Genomic DNA, 10,863 nt, shown 5'->3' on the forward strand with positions numbered 1-10,863 from the left:
GGACCTTTCTCCTTGAGGTTTATGTCTTGGAATTGCAGTGTGACCTGTGATGGGGGAGGCACTGGAGATTATGGAAGACCAGCCTGGAGAGTAGGTGATTTCCCCAAGGGGTGATTAAATGAAACATAAAGTCAGCTGAGAAAGGGGCTGCTGGAACTTTAAGAATAGCATGGGGGCACAAAACAGAGCCCTTCAAGATTTTGGTGAGGAGTTCTCTAAACCTTCTTCATCGTGACTCCACCCTTAACTGTTATAGCATCTAAGGGTCCAGGGTCCTGGAGGCCACTTAATCTAATTCTCTTACTTCACAAAAGGGGAAACTGAGGCCAAGAAACTGGGGCAAGCTGCCTAGAGTTGCCAAGAACCCAAGCCTCCTGGTTCCCACAGTGGTCAGAATTCTCTATCTGGATCAGTCCTTCAACTTCCCAGCCCAGAGCCAGGGTCCGAGAAGTGAGGGCAGTAAATAAAGGGAGAGTGTAAGAGTAGCCAGTATGTTTGATGTGCAATGATGCTCTCATGTGGGGGACCCTTGGTGGGGAGGCTGCACTTAAGGTGTCTGGCATGTCACGTGAAGGCACCATTCTCTGAGGGGGTCCACAACTCCCCACCCTGGTCCACATGCCCCACCTTGCATGTAAGAGTGTATTTGCCGGGAGGCAGCTGAGTGCAGCAAGGAGGCCAGTAGGTGGTAAATAATTTATCAGGACAGCTGATAGTACCTCCTCAGAACTGCACGGCCAGCCACCAGCCCCCCTCGCCCCATGCACCTCCTGCCTCCCAGCCCAAACCAGCTGGACCAGCTCTCCTGGTGCCTGACCGCAGCCCCCCCCCCCCTGCCAGCCAAGTCACAGCCTCCAGGGCACCTTCGGGCGGGCAAGCGGGTGGTGGTGGGTCCTGATCTCGGAAACCAAAGACCAGACGTGGGCTTCTGGGCAGAGATGGCCCTGCAGAGCCAGGTGTGGTCTCCAGCCCCACCCATGTAAGTGTACAGGGTCAGGGGGGCAGGTGGGCAGGGCCTGGGAGGGGTTCATAGGGGACACTGGCTTTTCCACCCTGATGAGAGCCCCAGATGGCCTCTCCTAAGGGGACCAGGGGGAGTGGAGGGACACCAGCAACCAACCTCAAAGGCTCTTGATGCCTCCCCCAGAGAGTCCGGTGGGAGAAGTGAACCCTCACCCCTGTCTTTTTTTTTGGAATTTCCACCGATTGGCATTCAGCCCAAAGTCCAGCCTGGAGGTGGGGCTATGACTGGGGAGGGGGGAGGGCAGGGAATGACAGGGCCTCTTACTCCGGGGCGTTTTGCCTGTAGGAACACTCCTCAGCATCTAGGGTGGGAGGAAATGCTTGTAATGGAACAGAAAAAGCTAATGGCTCCTAAACTGGGAAAGATGATAGCAAAATTGAAATGATCACCTGCTTAATGAAATGGCCACCAACTGTTCCTTGTGACAACAGGCCACAGCTATGAACACTGTTCTTGTAGAGTAAGAGATAAACAATATCAAATGTGTGTATAGAGCATTTTATTTAAATATTTGAAGCCTGAGGGCCTGTTCAAGAAGGAGGGTAGAGGGCCTCCAGAGGTTTGTAAAAAATTCTGGAAAATGGGCTCCTCTCAGGGACCCCAATTTGGTTTCCTCACTCTTTTGGGTCTCCCATTGCATTATTCACCAACTACAAACCTAGTTGCCTAGCAATGGGAACCTGATATCCCCCCCCCACCCCAGCAAGGAAGAGGCTAGGAGATTACATCTAGGGGGTTGGACAGCAGAGGGGGGACTTCAGCCCTCCTCCAGGGGCAAAACTATAAATATTCAGCACAGGGTCTGGCCTTCCTGCAAAGCATGGCTTGAGCCCCTGCCCCAACTGAAATCACAGACCCCCAGGCTGATTTCTGGCCTCCTGCCTGCCAAGGCAGGATACCTGGAACCTCTTATCTCCCCCAGAGTTTCCAGTGTTTGGGGCCTGAGAGCTTCCAGTTCCAATCCAATCCTAACTCAGTGACCTTGGACAAGTCTTTTTTTTTTTTTTTTTTTTTTTAAGATTTTATTTATTGGTTTTAGAGAGAGAAGTGAGAGAGAAGGGGGGTAGAGCAGGAAGCATCAACTCACAATAGTTGCTTCCTTTATGTGCCTTGACCTGGCAAGCTCAGGGTTTCTACTTTTTTTTTTTAAGATTTTATTTAAGAGAGAGAAAGGGGGGAGGAGCAGGAATCATCAACTCCCATACATGCCTTGACCAGGCAAGCCTAGGGTTTCAAACCAGCGACCTCAGCGTTTCAGGTCAACACTTTATCCACTTCACCACCACAGGCAAAAATGCCACTTCTTAGACCCTCAGTTTCCCCATCCATAAAATGGGGACAAGAATACTACTTACCTCCTAGACAGGGGTCGGGAACTTTTTTGGCTGAGAGAGCCATGAACGCCACATATTTTAAAATGTAATTCTGTGAGAGCCATACAACGACCGTGTATGTTATGCATTATCCAATAAAAATTTGGTGTTGTCCCAGAGGACAGCTGTGATTGGCTCCAGCTACCCGCAGCCATGAACATGAGCGGTAGGAAATGAATGGATTGTAATACATGAGAATGTTTTATATTTTTAACGTTTTTGGTTTTTTTTACTAAAGATTTGTCTGCGAGCCAGATGCAGCCATCAAAAGAGCCGCATCTGGTTCCCGACCCCTGTCCTAGGATCTTTGGGAGGATTCAGTGAGTTATATAGGTAAAGCATTTCACAGCACCTGGCAAATGGTATGCACTGGCTAATGGTTGGATGATTTTATTCTCAGTTGGAATGTGAACTCAGCAATGAGTCAACTATAGTGTCTCAAGATCGGGGAAGAGAGAGGGAAAGGGAGGTGGTTATGGTAGCCTATTGGAAGCCCTACAGAGCACTTAGAGTGCTATACATAGTAAGTGCTAAATATGTGTTGATACTATAGCTGCATGGTGTGGCCAGAAAATATCTGGGAGGCCCTGGGTGAATTTGGGCAATAAGGCTTATACTCACCCAATAGTGTTAGTGCTTAAATTAATACATGTTAGAGGGCTTGCCCTGTGCACAGCCTGGGCTAAGTGTCCAGAACAGCAGGCAGATAGATATATCCTTTTAGAGACTGGCCTCTAAAGCACTTACACATAGTTAGCATTCAATGCATGGTCCATGATAGGTTGATACAGTGATGACCATCTTCTAAGCACCCTGCAGTACCACAGCCAGCTTCCACTTTGCAGAGGGAGCCCAGATGGGGTTGAGGCAGCCCTGGAGGCTATAAAGCAGGATCCTGGGATGTGGCAAGGAGGACAATGATGGGAGTATCTTAAGTTAAACCTTAAACAATCCTCCTCCCCTCCTTTCAGCTCAGAGTCCAGGGCTAGGCACATGACTTGGTGACCCTTACACCCTGGCAGGGGTGGGCGGTTGGCAGGTGGAGAAGGCAGCTATGGAGTTACCACGGCAATGGTGAGTGTCCACAGTGGTAGGATGGACACTTCTCTTTCCAGACTTTCTGAACCCCTGAGCTTAAGGAATTATGGGTAAAAGCCAAAGTCCAGAGAAGGTGTGGAATTGGGAAAGAGACACAGCATGTTGGAGGTCTGGCGGGATTTGAGTTTCTGTAGGACAAATTAATAATGGTTATTATAACTAATCATAAGCATTATTAATCATGGGAATTATTAAATGTATTATGAATAATAAACTATGCTACTGTTTTTGGAGTACTATGTCCTAAGTTTTCTACTGCATGGATACTTCCTTGATAGGGCATCTCTCTGCAAGGTCAGGGTCAAGCTATCTAGGCCTATTATACAGGTGAGGAAACAAGCTCAGAGAGGTGATGTTAGACCTAGGAAGGGCTTTAGCTCAACCTGTTGCTCTCAGCTCCTGCCTTCTCATAGGACTCCTACCCTTTGCCACAACTCCTCCCAGGCGCAAAGGGGAAATAAAGGAAATGCTAGGCTCTAGTTGCTTTCCAGCTCAGGAATCTTGGCTCAGAGAGGGGCATTCAAAAGGTCAGCCTGTTTAAGTTGAGGCCCTGGGAGACGCCCTCCGAAGCCCCTTCCCTCTTCCTACAGACCAATGGCAGAGAGCTCCCTCTACCGTCAGCGATTAGAGGTCATCGCGGTAAGTGATGCCTTCTCGGTGCGCCCCGCCCAGCGCCCTGGGCAACCCCTACTCTGCCCCAAGCCTCTTCCTCGTCTCCCTCCCATCAAGGGGGCTTAGTACTGTGAAGAGGGGGAGCAGCACCCTCAGCTTCAGCCCTGCCTGGGGTGCCCCAACTAAATCCTTAGGCCCCTCCGCTCCATAGTTCCTCTATCTAGTCACTGCCATCCCCAAATTGGTGAGGCTACGGCCTCCCACTTTCGCACCCTCCGTTGCTCCATTCTTGAACCCAGATCTCCCAAACGTCCCATGTCTGAACCCCACTTCTCAAACCCCCATCTTTCTGATCCCTCGTCTCTGGGTTCTCACCTGACCCCCATATTTAAATTATCTGTCTGGATCCCATCTCTCTGAGCCCCCATCATTCTGACCCCATGTCCGTACCTCATCTCTCAGATTCCCATCTCACTAACCTCCATCTTCCTGCTCCCTCATCTCTGGATCCTCATCTTTCTGAACCTTCATATCTAAATCTTCATCTCTTTAATCTCAACCTTCTAACCTCCACATTAGTACCCCATGTTTCTGAGTCCCAGCTTACTAACCCTGTCCTCCACCTTGGACCCCATCTGTCCCCAATTTCTGCACTTTCATTTCTCTGGACACCATCTCCACAGCGCAATTTCTCCGAATCCCCATGACTGCACTTCCATTCTGGACCCCTATTTCATTAGTCCCCTCCCTTTGATCCCCTTCTTTAGAGCCCCATCTCTGAACCCCATCTCTCTTAACCCCAAGTCTCGGACCCCCACAGCTCTGTCTCCCTTCTAGATCCCTATTTCAAGTTTCGCCCCGCCTCCCATTCACAGACACACACACACCCCCCATTCCCGGAGGGCCAGGCCTCCGCAGAATCCCGGGCGCGGCAGGCCCCGCCCCGCCCCCACCGCTGCTGAGTCAGCGCCTCCGCAGCCCCCTCCTCGCTCGGCTGCGATGTGCGCTCTGCCGCTCTGCAGCCCCGGGAACCCCCGCGCGTCCCGCCGAGGAGGGAGGGCGGAAGGGAAAGAGGGGGCCCCGCCCGGCCCGCGGGCAGCTCCGTTCTCTGTGCTCAGGAGAAGCGGCGGCTGCAGGAAGAGATCCGTGCGGCGCTCGGGGAGCTGGAGGAGGAGAAGCTCCGCGTGGAGAGGCTCAAGGTTGGTGGCGAGTGGAGGCGCCTGCTCAGCCTGGGCCGGGAAGTGCGTGTGGGGTGCTTGTGAGAGTTGGCTTGCGGGACTATAGTTGGCTTGCCTCTAATTTGGGGGGAGCACTGGTTCTAGCTTTGGGGGCGTCTGTCTTTTCCTGTTTTTGAGAGTGGGTGATGGTGGTGATGGGAACATTCATTCCACCCTTGGGAAGATTATGGAGACAGAGAGGGTGTTTGCCCAACTTTGGGGTAAGGAGGGGCCAAGAGAGAAATGGAGACATTGATTTCACCTTTGGGGATATATGTCCCATTCTGGAAGGGTTGGGGAGGCTGATGGGGTTTTTTGCCAGCCTGGGGAAGCTGATAATGGGATGTCAGTTCCACCTAGCAGTGTTGAGGGGGCAATGAGGGCATGTATTCCAGCCTGAGGGAGAAATGTCTGTCCCTTCTGGGTGATTGTGGGGCTATAAGAAATCTGCCCGGCCTTTGGGGTGGGAGGGGATGCTGCATAGGGCAGGGAAGTCCATATGCTCAGCTGGAGCCCCTTTCTGTGCCCAGAGAAAGTCTCTTCGGGAGCGGTGGCTAATGGATGGGGCTGAGGTACCTGAGGGACTGGAGGACACCACCTTGCAGGACTCCCAGTCCCCTGAGGGCCAAGCGCAGGCCCGCATCCGGAACCTGGAAGACAGCTTGTTCACGTGAGCAGGGTCCCTGCCTGCCACCTTGGCGCCAGCCTGGCTAGGCCAGGACCCTGGGCCCACTCCTAGAAGATGGCAAATCGAGACTGGGGGAGGGGGTGTCCACTGAGCCTGGGAGCTCCTCTCCCAGCAGCCCCCTTTCTTTCAGACTCCAGTCTCAGCTGCAGCTGTTGCAAAGTGCATCTACAGGTGCCCAGCACAAGCCTTCTGGCAGGTTCACCTGGCGCAGGCAGGTGAGGAGGAACACATAGTTGGGGAGGTACTGCCCCAGGGCCCCAAGCAGGACCTCTGCAAGTACAGTTTAGATGCTTGGTCCTCTTTGCTCTGTGGTCTTGGGCAAGTCACTTTCCTTACCCAAGCCTCAGTTTCCCTGGCTCTGAAAAGAGAATGTCAGCACACACCTGGAAGAGGTGTGAGAGAGGGTCCACAAGATCACAGCTAACACCACGCACCGGCACAGCAGAATGTTTTGATATGTAGTTGCTAGTATGGTCCAATTGATGAAGGAGGACAGAAAATGTGGGGGAGTGCTTATGGAATTTGTCCTCAAAGGTGGGAACAGGACACCATGAGCTGCTCTTGGGATTTGAGGCAGGTAAACAGGTTTGGGGTTTTTGTTTGTTTTGGTAATGCCTTTATTAAGATAGAATCCACATGCCGCACACAGGATTTTGAAAACTAGCATACTTTACAGTAAAATTTGGCTGTCTGGATTGTTTCTGAACTCCAAAGATCTGGCCACATTTGTGCCTGTCCATAGTAAGGTATGGGTTTTCCACAGTCCCCACTTTTCCCTGTCTTTCCCTAGCTCCCAGGTGCCTGTCACCGAACAGAGAGGGAGAGGAGATCTGTTACTCAGCATGGGAAGCACTAGTTGGGTTTTTGGTATAAGCCAAAAATTCCTTGCCAGAGATTCACAAGGCATGCTTCTTGGCCCAAGGGAGCTCACAGTCCAGATGAGGAGATGGGGTGCAGAGAGTCTGTGAGGGGTGAACCCTGGGCATGGAGGAGCTCAGAGGAAGCACTTAGTGAGGCTGAGGATTCAGGGAAGACTTCTTGGAGACAATGACATCTATACTGAACCTGAGTGGGAACCAGGCAGGAGGGGAAAGGGAATTCCAGGCAGAAGACAGCCTCTATAAAGGCATGGAGGCTAGAAAGTAGAGATTAGGGTCAGAGAACTGTGAGGAGACCCGCGGAGGTTGGCCTGGGCGGCCTGCATGGCTGTCCCCAGCTGTCCTCCCTAAGCCCATCTTCCTCTTGCTTCCTTCTTCACTGCACTCCAGCCATACTGACCCTCTTTTCTGTTCCTTCAGCTTGCCTAGCTTATTGTATTTCCTGTCCCTTCTGCCTGGAATACCCTTTCTCACCTCTTGACTCAAGAATGGCTCTTCTTATCCTTCAGGTTCAATGGCACTTCCTACCAAGGCCCTCCTGAATCTTATACCCCCTCACCTCCCAGGCACTCTTTTTTTTTTTTTTTGAGAGAGAGAGAGGAAGGGAGAGAGAGAAACATGGCCCTGTTTCTGTTTGTGTCCTGACCAGGGATCAAATCCCACAGCCTTTGCTTATGGAGATGACACCCTACCTGAGCTGTCCAGCCAGGGCCCAGGCACTCCTTGAGCCCTCATCCTGCTTTTTTCTTTTTCTTTTTCCTACCACAGTCCTTCTCACTCCCTGATGTTATATATTTATTTGTATTTATGGTTGGGCCTATTCCCATTGGGATGTATGTGGTTCCCCCTCCACACATCTGAAGTTACCTTCTCCCCAACAGTGACATCACTGGCAAGCCAGATGGCTCTGGGCCACACAGTTGAAGGATCAGGCATGCCGGGGTGGGGCAATGTGGGTGGCTGGAAATACCTACGTCACCAGCCCTGGGGCCAACCCCCAGCAGCAACCAAAGACCCTGGAAGATGACTGGTCCCCCAGATGCCTTGGAAACCAAAGGAGAAACCATCAAAGTGCCCATCACCTCGGGTTCAAGTGCTCATTTTCCCTATAGGAAAACAGGCCCAGAAAGGACAGTGCCTCTCCCCAGGTTACAGAGCAAGTGAGCAGCAGTTCAGGGAGAGCCCCGCCCTCCTGTCTCCCAGCATAGTGCTTTGCCCTTCAAGAGTGTTTGGAATATATGTTCTTTTTTTTTTTTTTTTTTTTTTTTTTTAAGAGAGAGAGAGAGAGAGAGAGAAGGGGGAGGAGCGGGAAGCATCTACTCCCATATGTGCCTTGACCAGGCAAGCCAGGGTTTTGAACCGGCAACCTCAGTGTTTCCAAGTTGACACTTTATCCACTGCGCCACCACAGGTCAGGCTGGAATATATGTTCTAATAACAAAAGGCTTAAGTGTTCCTTATGGTAACCTCAGTAGCTGACAATACTGTTGGTCCCCAATACAGAATATTAGCTGCATGACACAGTATAAAGCACCTACTCTGTGTGAGGCACTGGGGCAGAAGGTAGTACGATGGGTGAGAAAGGCTGAGTGAGGTGCAGTACAGGGTTTGCTCCTGAAGGTAATGGGGAACCATTAAGGGTGTTTAAGCAGGGGAGGGATACTGGCATGCAGGAGGCTGGACGTGGAGACATGGGCTGGCATGACTGTGTCTCTCCCATTTCTGCAGGGTCACCGTCCATCCTCCCAGCCCACCGTGGAAGTAGATACTGCAGGTGGGTGTTAGTAACCCTAGGTCTGGGGGTTTCAAGAAGAGGGGCCTGAATCTGGGTGGACTGAGTCTCACTCTGTCACTCCCATCATCTTCCTGATTCCCCCAGGCCAGACTGACCTGAACAAGAGAGCCTCCTTACCAGCTGAACCAGTGGACACATTCCTGGAGTCCCTGTCTGAGCTCAGAGATGAGGCTGTCGGGGTTCTGCTAGTCCCAAGGCAGGTTCCTGAAGCAGCAGGGGCCTCCTCAGAAGCCAATGGCCCTTGCGCAAGACCCAGCCCCCCTCTAGAGCAGGAGCAGAATCAGGGAGTGACAGCATCTGAGGGGGGTGTGGGTGAGGCCAAAGGAGGGGGTGTGGTGAAGGTGGTGTGGGAGGGGCTGAGGGCTACAGAGGACTGTGCCAGCGGGGTCACGGGCCCAGAGCTGGAGGCTAAGGTGGAGGAGATGGTGCTGGAGGCCATTGGGGACAGGCTGGAAGCCAACCGTCCAGAGCTCCCATCCTGGGTGAAGGAGGACAGGGGTGTCGTGGAGGTGGTCTGGGAAGGGGTGGGAGGCACAGAGGGCAGTGATTCAGAGGCTGCTAGGGAGGTGGGCAGGAGCCCACAGACTGCGCAGACCAGCTCACCCAGGCTCCAGCAAGGACTAGAGGGAGAAGCTTCTGGGGAAGGGGCTCCCAGGAGCAGCCCTGATGGCTTCAGGCAGGGGGGCTCTGGGGGAGAGGAGGGATCCTTCATTTGGGTGGAGCGTGTGACCCTCAGTGAGGAATGGGAGGAACTTCTGGTGGAGGGGCTGGAAGGGCCAAGGGTACCTGGAATAATGGAGGGAGGAGATGAGAGTCCTCTGGGGTTGGAGAGGGGGGGAGGGGAGGAAACCTGGGCAATGGAGAGGAGACGGGCAGAGGAACTGCTGGGCACAGGGAAGAAGGGGAGTGCGGAAAAGGCAGGGACCGAATGGGAAGGAGTGGAGATAGCGCTGGTTGCGGAGAGGAAAGGAAGGGAGGAAGCCATGAAGCCAGAGAGGAGAGGAGGTGAAGGAAAGATGGAGACAGAGAGGGAAGGCTTTGAGGGGCTGAGGGCCACAGAGGAACCGCCGTCAGCAGAAAGCCAGGAAACGGAAGGACCTTTGAGAGCAGAGAGGGAAACAGGTGAGGAGCCATTGGGAGTAGAGCAGAGTGGAGGTGAGGAAAAGCTGGAGGCAGGGAAGGAAGTTGAGGAACCATTGGGAGTAGAAAGCAAGACAGTTGAGGGATCATTGAGGGTAGAGAAGGAAAGAGGTGAGGAAAAACTCGGGGTGGAGAAGGAAACTGAGGAACCCCTGGTTGTAGAGAAGAAAGGAGATGAAGAAAAGCTAGAGGCGACTGAAGAACCACTGATGACAGAGAGAAAGGAGGGGGAGGGATCATTAACAATAGAGAGAACGGGGGACAAGAAGCCACTGGATGCAGAGAAAAAAGATGAGGACTCACTGAAGAAAGAGGCAACGGGAGGTGAGGAGCCATTAGAGGTAAAGAAGACCCAAGAGATCAAGAAAGCTGTGAGTCCAGAAGAGCAGAGAAAGTCAGGAAGAGGAAATGAATGTCAGGCAGAGGAGGTGAGTGAGGCATGGACTCCTGTGGAGGCCAAGGAAGGGCTAAGGCCTGAGGAAGGAGGACCACAGCAGCCCCAGAAGCAGGAGGGCTCCCTGGAGGAGGAAGCAGTAAAGCTCCCAACTCCTGCTGAGGGCCAGGACCCCTCAGGGGATGCCACCCCTCTCCTGGCAGAGACCCCAGCTCCTGAGCAGCCCACTGAGTGCCAGCCACTGCTTCTAGTGGAGGGGCCGAGGGCCAACCCTAGTACCCACCCTGTGCCCACCTATGCACCTGCCCAGCAACCTGAGCCATCTGCTCCTCCTGAGGGTGAAGAGGCAAGTGGCCCTAAGCAAAAGACGTGCCAGTGTTGTGTGGTGATGTGAGCTCGTGCCCTGCACCCCACACCTCGCTCCTCTCACAGCTACCTCGGCCTCTTGGCATCCAGCAGAGGGTCCCAGGAACAGTCAGGGCATATCGGACTGGCCGTGGCATCTGGGAGCCTGCTGGCCCACATGTACACCTCCACCTGGGCTTCTGGAACCTGTGCCCACTGCCTGTGATCCTGGCCCGCTTCTCTGACAAAGCCTTTATACTTGAAAATAAAACATTAAAGAATTGGGACAGCTTGAATGT

The 10,863-nt window shown here is 53.0% G+C and overlaps 1 protein-coding gene across 2 annotated transcripts; it reads left to right on the plus strand.

Moving 5' to 3' along the window:
- The first annotated feature begins 769 nt into the window (after positions 1-769).
- Positions 770-10,846, plus strand: PALM3 (paralemmin 3). Of its 2 annotated transcripts, none has more exons than XM_066347407.1 (7): positions 770-979; positions 4,086-4,134; positions 5,226-5,306; positions 5,855-5,994; positions 6,143-6,227; positions 8,619-8,664; positions 8,770-10,846. In XM_066347407.1, the coding sequence occupies exons 1-7, from the start codon at positions 939-941 to the stop codon at positions 10,611-10,613; spliced, it is 2,286 nt and encodes a 761-aa protein (XP_066203504.1). In that variant the 5' UTR covers positions 770-938; the 3' UTR covers positions 10,614-10,846. The 2 variants fall into 2 exon arrangements, with proteins under 2 accessions (XP_066203504.1, XP_066203511.1); XM_066347414.1 differs by lacking the exon at positions 770-979 and adding an exon at positions 3,352-3,471.
- The last annotated feature ends 17 nt before the right edge of the window (positions 10,847-10,863 follow it).

The sequence above is a fragment of the Saccopteryx leptura genome, chromosome 1 (genome assembly GCF_036850995.1).
Source record: "Saccopteryx leptura isolate mSacLep1 chromosome 1, mSacLep1_pri_phased_curated, whole genome shotgun sequence".
Lineage (NCBI taxonomy): Eukaryota > Metazoa > Chordata > Mammalia > Chiroptera > Emballonuridae > Saccopteryx > Saccopteryx leptura.

Bases quoted from the DNA above. Each gene is read 5' to 3' on its own strand.
- PALM3 (XM_066347407.1), top strand. From the start codon at position 939: ATGGCCCTGCAGAGCCAGGTGTGGTCTCCAGCCCCACCCAT. The intron at 980-4,085 runs GTAAGTGTACAG...CTCTTCCTACAG, and splicing joins TGGTCTCCAGCCCCACCCAT to ACCAATGGCAGAGAGCTCCC. The intron at 5,307-5,854 runs GTTGGTGGCGAG...TTCTGTGCCCAG, and splicing joins TCCGCGTGGAGAGGCTCAAG to AGAAAGTCTCTTCGGGAGCG.